The 12959-nt window shown below is 43.0% G+C and overlaps 1 protein-coding gene across 17 annotated transcripts in view; it reads left to right on the plus strand.

Moving 5' to 3' along the window:
• MILR1 (mast cell immunoglobulin like receptor 1) overlaps positions 1 to 9637 on the plus strand; it is a 32458-nt gene extending 22821 nt beyond the window's left edge. For 4 of the 17 annotated variants that reach the window (XM_063629364.1, XM_063629366.1, XM_063629367.1 and 1 more), the window contains one exon: positions 6923 to 7918. In XM_063629364.1, coding sequence (XP_063485434.1) covers positions 6923 to 7161 — 239 coding nt within the window. In that variant the 3' untranslated portion in view covers positions 7162 to 7918. Of the gene's footprint in view, positions 1 to 3747; positions 3936 to 4056; positions 6809 to 6922 lie in introns of those variants that run through there. The other 13 variants (XM_063629383.1, XM_063629378.1, XM_063629382.1 and 10 more) reach the window with 6 other exon arrangements.
• The last annotated feature ends 3322 nt before the right edge of the window (positions 9638 to 12959 follow it).

Raw genomic sequence — 12959 nt, forward strand, 5'->3', positions numbered from 1 at the left:
TGTTCCCTGAGGCTGCTTTCTAGGGCCTTCTGGTCTCTTGTTTTATCCTGGACTAGACCTGAAAGCAGAGCCTGAAATAAGGCCTTCTATGCAAATCATTTATGTAGGAGGTGGCCCTAGGAAGCAGGCCCAATGTGCCACGAGAAAAACCAGTGCCAGGGTGTTTTGCTGAGTTGAGCACTGTGGTGGACAGCTGGACGTGAGCCCACTGGAATCTTCTGAAGAGCCAAGAGCCTCTTCTCAGTTTTGTCCACTTGAGGAATGATAGTGAGAGGCATTTATCCATTGGTGTCCAACCCTCACTGGTTGAGGATCACCCCAGGAAGCGACACCTCCCCCACTTCTAGACTAGCATGTGGGTATTCCAAGCAGGCTTACCTCAGTGTCTCACCCCAGGCACTGCAAACACCCCAGGACAGAAACTGAACATGTGTATTGTACAACTGAAGCGAGACACTGTCAGTGCAAAGTGAGCAGACCCTCGGATGCTGCTGGGTCAGAGGGAAGGCCCAGGGATATGACACAGGACACAGAGGTGGCTGATACACCACCTCCCAACATTTCCTCTATCACAACAACTAGAACAATGGCAACAATGGGGTGGGTGTGGTGGCTCACGCCTATAATCCCAATACCCTGGGAGGCCAAGGCAGAAGGATTGCTTGAGCCCAGGAGTTCAAGACTAGCCTGGGCAATGTGGCGAAACCCTGTCTCTACAAACAATACAAAAATTAGCCAGGCGTCACTGCCACTAAAATTAGCATGTCTGTAGGCCCAACTACTCAGGAGGCTGAGGTGGGAGGACTGCTTGAGCCTGGGAGGTCGAGGCTGCAGTGAACCGTGACTGTACCACTGCACTCCAGCCTAGGCAAGAGAGTGAGGCCCTGTCTCAGTAGATAAATAAACACATTAATTAATTAAAAATGACAACAATAATATCTAATATGTATTGAGATTATAGCATGTTCCAGGTACTATTATTAAGTGCTTTGTGTACTTGTCCTCATATAGTCCCACAATACTTCTTTGGGGCAGGTACTCTTTTTTTTTCTTTTTTTTTTTTTTTGAGACGGAGTCTCACTCTTGTTCCCCAGGCTGGAGTGAAATGGCGCAATCTTGGCTCACTGCAATCTCTGCCTCCTGAGTTCAAGTAATTCTCCTGCCTCAGCCTCCTGAGTAGCTGGGATTACAGACACATACCACCACACCTGGCTAATTTTGTATTTTTAGTAGAGACAGAGTTTCACCATGTTGGCCAGGCTGATCTCAAACTCCTGACCTCAGGAGATCCACCTGCCTCGGCCTCCCAAATTGCTGGGATTACAGGTGTGAGCCACTGCACCTGGCCTGGGGCAGGTACTCTTATTTCCCTCTTTTCATACAAAAAGAAACTGATGCACAAGGTCATTTAGCTAACACCTGTCGAAACAGGAAAGGGACTCAGAGCTGAGTGACACCAGAGCCCACACTTCTTTTCTTCTTTTTTTTTTTTTGTGAGACAGGGGTTCACTCTCTTGCCCAGGCTGGAGTGCAGTGATGGGATCATAGCTCACTGCAGCCTTGACCTTCCAGGCTCAAGCAGTTCTCCCACCTCAGCCTCCTGAGTAACTGGGACCACAGATGCATGCCACGATGCCTGGCTAATTTTTGTATTTCTGTAGAGATGGGTTTTGCCATGTTGGCCAATCCTCCCACCTCAGCCTTAAGCCCAGGCTTAAGCTACTGGGCTCAACTAATCCTCCCATCTCAGCCTCCCAAAGTGTTGAGATTACAGGTATGAGCCACCATGCCGGGCTAAGCCCACACTTCCAACCACTACCTTGTTAACATTCCAGGATGGACACCTGGATATTGAGGGCTTATCGGATCAGAAAAGTCATCAGATCAGAATTATCAAGATCAGCAAGGATGCAGGGACCTGGGGCCCACACATGCTCACTGAAGATGCCCCTTTGTCAAGGGGCAAAGCCAATGGGAGGAAAGTGGGAGAGAGATCAGCCAAACAGGCAGAAGGAAGCATCGTCATGCGTTGCTTAATGACAGAGATAGGGTCTAATAAATGCGTGTCATTAGGCAATTTCACTGTGTGCACATCAGTGTATTTACACAAACCTAGTTGGTATCCACTACTCCACACCTGGGTATATGGTAACCTATTGCTTCTAGTCTACACACCTGAAGGCATGTTACTGTACTGAATACTGGAGGCAATTGCAGCACAATGATATTTTTGTATCTAAACAGAAAAGGTGCAGTAAAAATATGTTATTATTTTAGGGGCCACTGTCACATACCTGGTTTGTGGTTGACTGAAACATTGCTATGCAGTGTGTGACTGCGCAAGGAGGTAGATTATGTGGGTGTTCAGGCCTGTGGGCAGGATTCATGATTGCGTGAGGCCAGGGGACGTCCAGGCAGGCACAAGAACATATGTTGGCACACACAGGCCCTGGCCAGGTGGTAGAATCTTTTTTTTTTTTTTTTTTGAGACAGAGTCTCTCTCTGTCGCCGCCCAGGCTGGAGAGTGCAGTGGCGTGATCTCGGCTCACTGAAACCTCTGCCTCCCAGGCTTCCGAATAGCTGGTATTACAGGCATGCACCACCACACCCGGCTAATTTTTGTATTTTTTGATAGAGATGGGGTTTCACCATGTTGGCCAGACTGGTCTCGAAATCTTGTCCTCAAGTGATCCACCCACCTTGGCCTCCCAAAGTGCTGGGATTACAGGTGTGAGCCACTGCACCCGGCCAAGTGGCAGAATCTTGACTCCAAGAGAGTTCTGACAAAAGAAATAAAATATCATATCCTTGAAATAATATTTAGCATTTTAAAGGTAAGCTTTCTCCATTCACACTTTTGACACCAAATGTGTGGGTTTTTTCCACACCGAAAATCAATTCTCCAACTCTCTGGACACCAATAATTCAATCCTGACATTATCTATCAGGAGTTACTATCAGACCCCATAGGTTAACAGCTCAGTCCTATAAGACTGCCCCCCAACTCATATGCCAATCACAAGTCGAGGCCTCACATACTTCTGACCTACCACCCCCTCCTCAGGCTGGATAACTTGCTCGAATGGCTTGCAGAACTCAGGAAACCAGTTTCATTACTACTACTGGTTTATTACAAAAATGTAAAGAAGACCGGGTGTGATGGCTTACGTCTATAATCCGAGCACTTTGGAAGTCCGAGGCAGGTGGATCACTTGAGTTCATGAGTTTGAGACCAGCCTGGGCAACATGGTGAAACCCTGTCTCTACTAAAAATACAAAAATTAGCCAGGCGTGATGGTGCACATCTATGGTCCCAGCTACTCGGGTGGCTGAGGTGAGAGGATCACTGGAGCCCAGGCAGTCGAGGCTACAGTGAGTCGTGATCCTGCCACTGCACTCTGGCCTGGGTGACAGTGAGACCCCATCTCAAAAAAAAAAGGCATAAAGGATGCAGATGAGGAGGTGCCCAGGGCGAAGTCCAGAAGGGTCTCAAGCACAGGCACTTCTGTTCCTGTGGCATGGGGAGTGCCACCCTCAGGGCATGCAGATGCATTCACCAGCCCGAAAGCCCTCCCAGCCCTGTGGTTTAGGGGATTGGGGGTTTCACCATGTTGGCCAGGCTGGTCTCGAACTCCTGTCCTTAGATGATCCACCTGCCTCAGGCTCCTAAAGTGCTGGGATTACAGGCCTGAGCCACTGTGCCCGGTTGAGTGTTTCTTTACTTTCTGGCCCAACAATATATTCCAGGTTCATCTTGTCCTTGTCTTGACCCGGCTCTGGTGTCAGCTGTATTTCCAGGGAGCTCTGCTTCCTTTAAGAAGAGCTCCGTATTTAGAAACTGGGGCCTGAGTGCGATCTTGGCTCACTGCAACCTCTGCCTTCCGGGTTCAAGCAAATCTCCCACCTCAGCCTCCCAAGAGTAGCTGGGACTAAAGGTGCGCACCACAATGCCCAACTAAATTTTGTATTTTTTGGTAGAGACGGGGTTTCACCATGTTGGCTAGGCTGGTCTTGAACTCGTAAATTGTATTTTGATTTTATGTTGTTGATATGTAGAAATAATCTTTTTGGAAGAGTCCAGGACCTGATGGATTCACAGCTGAATTCTACCAGAGGTACAAGGAGGAACTGGTACCATTCCTTCTGAAACTATTCCAATCGATAGAAAAAGAGGGAATCCTCCCTAACACATTTTATGAAGCCAGCATCGTCCTGATACCAAAGCCTGGCAGAGACATAACCAAAAAAGAGAATTTCAGACCAATATCCTTGGATGAACATTGATGCAAAAATCCTCAATAAAATACTGGCAAACCGAATCCAGCAGCACATCAAAAAGCTTATCCACCATAATCAAGTGGGCTTCATCCCTGGGATGCACGGCTGGTTCAACATATGCAAATCAATAAATGTAATCCAGCATATAAACAGAACCAAAGACAAAAACCACATGATTATCTCAATAGATGCAGAAAAGGCCTTTGACAAAATTCAACAACCCTTCATGCTAAAAACTCTCAATAAATTAGGTATTGATGGGACGTATCTCAAAATAATAAGAGCTATCTACGACAAACCCACAGCCAATATCATACTGAATGGGCAAAAACTGGAAGCATTCCCTCTGAAAACTGGCACAAGACAGGGATGCCCTCTCTCACCACTCCTATTCAACATAGTGCTGGAAGTTCTGGCCAGAGCAATCAGGCAGGAGAAGGAAGTAAAGGGTATTCAATTAGGAAAAGAGGAAGTCAAATTGTCCCTGTTTGCAGATGACATGATTGTATATCTAGAAAACCCCATTGTCTCAGCCCAAAATCTCCTTAAGCTGATTAGCAACTTCAGCAAAGTCTCAGGATACAAAATCAATGTACAAAAATCACAAGCATTCTTGTACACCAATAACAGACAAACAGAGAGCCAAATCATGAGTGAACTCCCATTCACAATTTCTTCAAAGAGAATAAAATACCTAAGAATCCAACTTACAAGGGATGTGAAGGACCTCTTCAAGGAGAACTACAAACCACTGCTCAATGAAATAAAAGAGGATACAAACAAATGGAAGAACATTCCATGCTCATGGGTTGGAAGAATCAATATCGTGAAAATGGCCATACTGCCCAAGGTAATTTATAGATTCAATGCCATCCCCATCAAGCTACCAATGACTTTCTTCAAAGAATTGGAAAAAACTACTTTAAAGTTCATATGGAACCAAAAAAGAGCCCGCATTGCCAAGTCAATCCTAAGCCAAAAGAACAAAGCTGGAGGCATCACGCTACCTGACTTTAAACTATACTACAAGGCTACAGTAACCAAAACAGCATGGTACTGGTACCACAACAGAGACATAGATCAATGGAACAGAACAGAGCCCTCAGAAATGATGCCGCATATCTACAACTATCTGATCTTTGACAAACCTGGCAAAAACAAGAAATGGGGAAAGGATTCCCTATTTAATAAATGGTGCTGGGAAAACTGGCTAGCCATATGTAGAAAGCTGAAACTGGATCCCTTCCTTACACCTTATACAAAAATTAATTCAAGATGGATTAAAGACTTAAATGTTAGACCTAAAACCATTAAAATCCTACAAGAAAACCTAGGCAATACCATTCAGGACATAGGCGTGGGCAAGGACTTCATGTCTAAAACACCAAAAGCAATGGCAACAAAAGCCAAAATTGACAAATGGGATCTAATTAAACTAAAGAGCTTCTGCACAGCAAAAGAAACTACCATCAGAGTGAACAGGCAACCTACAGAATGGGAAAAAATTTTTGCAACCTACTCATCTGACAAAGGGCTAATATCCAGAATCTACAATGAACTCAAACAAATTTACAAGAAAAAAACAAACAACCCCATCAAAAAGTGGGCAAAGGACATGAACAGACATTTCTCAAAAGAAGACATTTATGCAGCCAAAAAACACATGAAGAAATGCTCATCATCACTGGCCATCAGAGAAATGCAAATCAAAACCATAGTGAGATACCATCTCACACCAGTTAGAATGGCCATCATTAAAAAAGCAGGAAACAACAGGTGCTGGAGAGGATGTGGAGAAATAGGAACACTTTTACACTGTTGGTGGGACTGTAAACTAGTTCAACCATTGTGGAAGTCAGTGTGGCGATTCCTCAGGGATCTAGAACTAGAAATACCATTTGACCCAGCCATCCCATTACTGGGTATATACCCAAAGGCCTATAAATCATGCTGCTATAAAGACACATGCACATGTATGTTTATTGCGGCACTATTCACAATAGCAAAGAGTTGGAACCAACCCAAATGTCCAACAACAATAGACTGGATTAAGAAAATGTGGCACATATACACCATGTAATACTATGCAGCCATAAAAAATGATGAGTTCATGTCCTTTGTAGGGACATGGATGAAACTGGAAAACATCATTCTCAGTAAACTGTCGCAAGGACAAAAAACCAAACACCGCATGTTCTCACTCATAGGTGGGAATTGAACAATGAGAACTCATGGACACAGGAAGGGGAACATCACACTCCGGGGACTGTTGTGGGGTGGGGGGAGGGGGGAGGGGGGAGGGACAGCATTAGGAGATATACCTAATGCTAAATGACGAGTTAATGGGTGCAGGAAATCAACATGGCACATGGATACATATGTAACAAACCTGCACATTGTGCACACGTACCCTAAAACCTAAAGTATAATTAAAAAAAAAAAAAAGTTCACAATGAAGAATGCTTTTTCAGATTAAATAAAAAACAGTTCTTTTCTAAAAAAAAAAAAAAAGAGTTAGTCAAATAATAAATGTGCTGAGAGTCTGAAAAAAAAAAAAAAAGAAATAATCTTTTTGGTTGATTCTGTGTCCTGCATCCTTGCTAAATTCAATTTTAATACTCTCTATCTGTATATTTTCTTACAGTCTGGAGACCAGGAAACTACTGTTGTGACTGTTGTGTTGTTGCCTCTGCCACAGCTGCCTCACACCCAGAAACGAGCCCACAGTGGAGGAGAGCTTTGCCACTGCAGACACTTGCTTCTCAGCCACAACATTTTGCTCCGAACCCCAGCCTGGACACCTCATTGGTGGAAGATACTCACATCCCTGATCCCAGGAATACAGTGACTATAATTTTTTCGGTTTCCGACCCCACCAAATAGGAGGAAGGTTAAGATGTGGCATGAAAGAGCTCATTAAAATATCTACCACACTAGCCAAAATATCAAGAATGAGGGTAATATACATTTTAAAGCAAAGACTGAGAAGGTTATCCAATCACACATTCTCACTGAAAGAACTACTAAGAACTAAATGATGTACTTTATGAAGAAGGAAACTGAATACAGAAAAAGTGTGTAGGATTCAAGAAGCATATGAGGAAACATAAATGAGAGAGTTGCATAAGGTTCAGAAACATTATAAATTTATCATTATTTTAAAAATGTGGGCTGGGCATGGTGGCTAATGCCTGTAATCCCAACACTTTGGGAGGCCGAGGCTGATGGATCACTTGAGCACAGGAGATCTGGGCAACCCTGTCTCTATTAAAAAAAAAAAAAAAAATTGGCTAGGTGTGCTGGTGCATGCCTGTAGTCCCAGCTATGCAGGAGGCTGAGGTGTGAGGATCACTTGAGCCTAGGAAGCAGAGGCTGCAGTGAGCTGAGATTGCACCACTGCACTCCAACCTGGGTGACAGAGCAAAACCCTGTGTCAAAAAAAAAGAAAGAAAAAAAAAGGCATGGTATTTGTATATGATTGAACAAGTAGAACAATGGAACGGAAAGTACAGATGTAGTTCTAAATATATACAGTAACTTAGTGTAGGATAAATATGGCATCTTAAATCAATGGGGAAAAGATGGATTATTCAACATATTGTAAAAACTTGAGAATCACATTAAAAAAGTTGGACCCCTACCTCATTCTTTACAACAAAATTAATTCTGATAGATGTAGTCACAGAAGAGCTAGAAGAATACGCGGGGGATTTAAAAATAATCTTGAAGTGGGGAGGAGTTTTATAGGTATGACTCACAACCCAGAAGACATAAAGGATTGTTAAATTTAATTAGATAAATCATTTAATTAGATGAAACATTTAAAAATTACATTTAGAAATCATAAACTAAATCCAAAGGATAACTAGGGGCCAGGCGCAGTGGCTCACATCTGTAATCCCACGGGGCAGGTGGATCACCTGAGGTTGGGAGGTTGAGACCACCCTGGCCGACACGGTGAAACCCCGTCTCTACTAAAAATACAAAAATTAGCTGGTGCGGTGGCACATACCTGTAGTCCCTGCTACTGGGGAGGCTGAGGCATGAGAATTGCTTGAACCTGGGAGGCGGAGGTTGCAGTGAGCCAAGATCGTGCCACTGCATTCCAGCCTGGGCAACAGAGCAAGACTCCATCTCAAAAAAAAAAAAAAAAAAAAAAAAAAAGAATAGGGAGAAAACACCATGATGTGTTGCATAATAACATTTCAGTCATTCGTGGACCAAATATAAAACAGGGGTCCCATAAAACTATAATACCATGTTTTTACTGTACCTTTTCTATGTTTAGACACATTTAGATACACAAATACTTACCATTGTGCTACAGTTGCCTAGTGTTCAGTAGCATGCTGTACAGGTTTATCCCTAGGAAGAACAGACTATCCCACACACCCCCCTAGGCGTGTAGCAAGCTATGCCATCTAGGTTTGTGTGAGTACACTCTATGCTGTTCAAACAGTAACCTCCACTGTTAAGTGATGCATGACTGTATTTTGAGCCCAGGTCTCAGATACTGTATGGAGTTTCATAATATTATGAGCTTTTACAAATCATTAAGAGAAAGACCAATAATCCAGTAGAAAACTGGGAAAAGGTGGCATCTGCAGGGTAACACCAGGGCAGCACAGAAATCTTACTGGGATGAGGAGTTGCAAACATGTGTGGTCGACTTTTTGGCCTTCTGCCTCTTCTACTCTCAGGGATGGGGGATTACGACCTAAAGAAGTTGTCTTTTCTGTGTTGCTTCTCCCTAAGGATTTAAAGGGGAGACCTGGCCAGAGGAATGATCAACAGTGGATTTGTGATGCCTGGAGCTCATTTCCTTCTTTCTCCTTAACTGTCCTGGAAGGAAATGGACTAGTGCCTTACCTCTGACTCTTCCGCAGCACACACCCACCACCAGAGACAGTAACTGAGATCTGCAGTAGCACAGAAACTTACAGGTTAGAAAAATTAGACACCTAAGGATTTCATGACTCCAGACCTGTTTCCTTAGCATAATACCACACCAGTAGGAGAAATACAGCTTACGAAATTTCTTTGTAAATAAATTCTATAAAATTTTGGGTAAAAATTTATCACAAAAAATTATTAAAAGCAATTGGGTTGGAAGGAAGTTCTGTCAAAATACAATCCAGGTGTGCAGTTCTCTGATAAATTTAGCAGTGGTTACTACTGAGGTAGTCTCAAAAAAAAGCATAAGAGGGCTTTAAGGGGTGATGAAAATTTTCTACATTGCCTTTGTGGAGATGGTTATACATTTGTCAATACTCATCAATTTGTATATTTAAAAGAGGTAAATTTATTGTATGTAAATTGTATCTTAATAAAACTGATTAAAACAGACATACAAACCCCAGATGCTCTGCAGTCCTGAATTTGAATGGAAAATATTGGTGTGAACTCATAATTTATTTTTTATTTATTATTATTATTTTCGAAATGGAATCGCATCCTGTTGCCCAGGCTGGAGTGCAGTGGCGCAACCTTGGCTCACTGCAACCTCTGCCTCCCAGGTCCAAGCAATTCTCCTGCTTCAACCTCCCAAGTAGCTGGGATTACAGGCACCTGCTACCATGCCCAGCTAAATTTTTTATTTGTAGAAGAAATGGGGTTTCAGCGTGTTGGCCAGGCTGATCTCGAACTCTTCACCTCAAATGATCCACCCGCCTCGGTCTCCCAAAATGCTGGGATTACCGGCGTGAGCCACCGTGCCCGGCCTTATTTTTAATTTTTTTTGAGACAGGGTCTTGCTCTGTTGCCCAGGCAGGAGTACAGTGGTATGATCCAGGCTTCCTGCAGCTTCAACCCCCCGGGCTCAAGCCGTCCACCCCCATCAGCTCCCCAAGTAGCTGGGACTATAGGCCTGAGCCACTATGCCTGGCTAATTTTCAAAGCTTTTTTTTTTAGAGATGTGGTCTATGTTGCCTAGGCCAGTCTCGAACTCCAGGGCTCAAGTGATCCTCCTGCCTCAGCCTCCCAAAGTATTGGGATTACAGGTGTGAGCCACCACATCTGGCCAATTTTTTTTTCAGGGAGGAAATACACACTCTCCTATATTTGCTAGCTCTTAATACTGGAAAGGCCTAGAAACAAAGACTGCCTTCTATCAATGAGCATTCCTAGTATCCAAAGTATGGTGTCCACTTTTTTCCAATTAAAAAAACCCCAAGCTCCTTGGAATAACATGGAAATATACAATCTCTACAGTAGTTATTAGATAGCAAGGAAATTATCAAAGACTAGTAAGGCGTGTCAAAAAGACTTGAGGCTGGCCAGGCACAGTGGCTCACACTTGTAATTCCAACATTTTGGGAGGCTGAGGCGGGCAGATCACCTGAGGTCAGGAGTTCGAGACCAGCCTGGCCAATATGGTGAAACTTTACTAAAAATACAAAAAATTAACCAGGTGTGGTAGCAGGTGCCTGTAATCCCAGCTACTCAGGAGGCTGAGGCAGGGAGGCTTAAACCCGGGAGGCAGAGGTTGCAGTAGGCCAAGATTGCACCACTGCACTCCATACCATGTGACAGAGCAAGACTGTCTCAAGAAAAAAAAAAAAAAAAAAAAAGACTTGAGGCCAACTTGAAGAGGTTCCCATTGGCCAAAGATGGGACAATTTGAGCATCAAAAGGAATAACAACTTTAAATAATCTAGCATTTATCCTACCATTCCCATACCTCTAGCTAAGCAAATATTCGGTGAGAAGCTTTTCTTCATAGAAGTACTCTAGCAAACGGCTGGGTGCGGTGGCTCATGCCTGTAATCCCAGCACTTTGGGAGGCCGAGGCAGGCGGATCACCTGAGGTCGGGAGTTCAAGACCAGACTGACCAACATGGAAAAACCCCATCTCTACTAAAAATACAAAATTAGCAGGGCATGGTGGCACATGCCTGTAATCCCAGCTACTCAGAAAGGCTGAGGCAGGAGAATCACTTGAACCTGGGAGGCGGAGGTTGCAGTGAGCTGAGATTGCGCCATTGTACTCCAGCCTGGGCAACAAGGGCAAAACTCCATCTCAAAAAAAAAAAGTATTCTAGCAAACAAAGAAGGAAGATAGAATATCACCATTTTGCAAGCTTTAATGAACTCACCACTTGAGGTATTAATCAATGGTTGCTGGCAACCCCAAAAAAGAAACAACCAGACACTACTACCACTTCCTTTTTTTTTTTTGAGATGGCGTCTCACTGTGTCACCCAGGCTGGAGTACAATGGCGCGATCTCAGCTCACTGCAACCTCTGCCTCCTGGATTCAAGCGATTCTCCTGCCTCAGCCTCCCAAGTAGCTGGGATTACAGGCGCCCGCCACCACGCCCAGCTAATTTTTTGTATTTTTAGTAGTTTCACCGTGTTGGCCAGGCTGGTCTCGAACTCCTGACCTCAGGTAATCCACCTGCCTCGGCCTCCCAAAAGGTTGGGATTACAAGCGTCAGCCACTGGCCAACTCAGTGCTATTCTTATTTCATCTCCCACCACTTAAAAAAGTTTTTTTTAAACGGGAGAATTATAAAGCAAGTCTCAGATACCACAAACGTATGTATCTGTCAGACAAGGATTTTTTTAAAAAGAAAAATATAAACATACTACCATTATCACACCCAAGAAAACTGTAAATAATTCCTTGATATCATGTAGCATTATTTTTTTAATGTGATAATAGTGTGGTTATTAACAAAAGATCCTTAAATAAAATATTTCCAGATTAAATGGTATCTGCTATCTGCCTTGAAATAATATTCAAGGAGGCCAGGCGAGGTGGTTCATGCCTGTAATCCCCATATTTTGGGAGGCTGAGACAGGAGGATCACTTGAGCCTAGGAGTTTGAGACCAGCCTGGGCCACACAGTAAGACCCTGTCTCTTAATAAATAAATTTAAATAAATGGAAGGGTGGTATTAGCGGATGAGGTGGGACTGGCCAGAGGTTGATTGTTGGTGGTGCTAGATGATCAGTACATAGGATTAGTACAATTATATGTCTGCTTTTAAAATTCTCCATAATAAAAAAAAGCGTAAAATAACCAAAACAAGCCTAGGTGCAGTGGCTCAAAATGGTTATCCCGCCACTTTAGGAGGTCAAAGCAGGAGGACTACTTGAGGCTCGGAGTGAAAGACCAGCTTAGCCAACATAGTGAGACCCTGTCTCTACAAAAAAAATTAAAATTAAAATTAAAAAAAAAAAAAAAGAGAAAAACCTACGAAGTAAAATCAATTAAGTTAGCCAAATTTTGAAATATTTTACAGGCACTATCAGTTGGAATTTTTGTCAAGTTGGTAACAATGGGATATTTTACACAATCATATCAACATTAAAAGTTAAAAGATTTCTTATAAACATAGATATTAGATAGGAAACAAACTGCAACAGATGACATCTAACATATATTTTAGTTGCTTTTCAAAAATCCATAAATACTCTAAGTTTTAAAAGTTTAGTTTTAGGTTAATTTTTGATATCTGACAGTATAGATGTGGCAGATTCCATAAAGACCTTTTCCTTCCTGGTAACAAAGCCCATTTCTAAGAGAGTAAGATACTATTGCAGCCTCAAGGGATAAATTGCGTTTAATCTAAATCAGATCATTTTCATTCTCTTGGATAGTGACTTGTCTAGAAATTATCATGTGATTTAGTTCTGACCAAAGAGATGTAAAAACATCTTCTGACTGGGATGTCGGG

Source organism: Symphalangus syndactylus, chromosome 20 (assembly GCF_028878055.3).
Source record: "Symphalangus syndactylus isolate Jambi chromosome 20, NHGRI_mSymSyn1-v2.1_pri, whole genome shotgun sequence".
NCBI lineage: Eukaryota > Metazoa > Chordata > Mammalia > Primates > Hylobatidae > Symphalangus > Symphalangus syndactylus.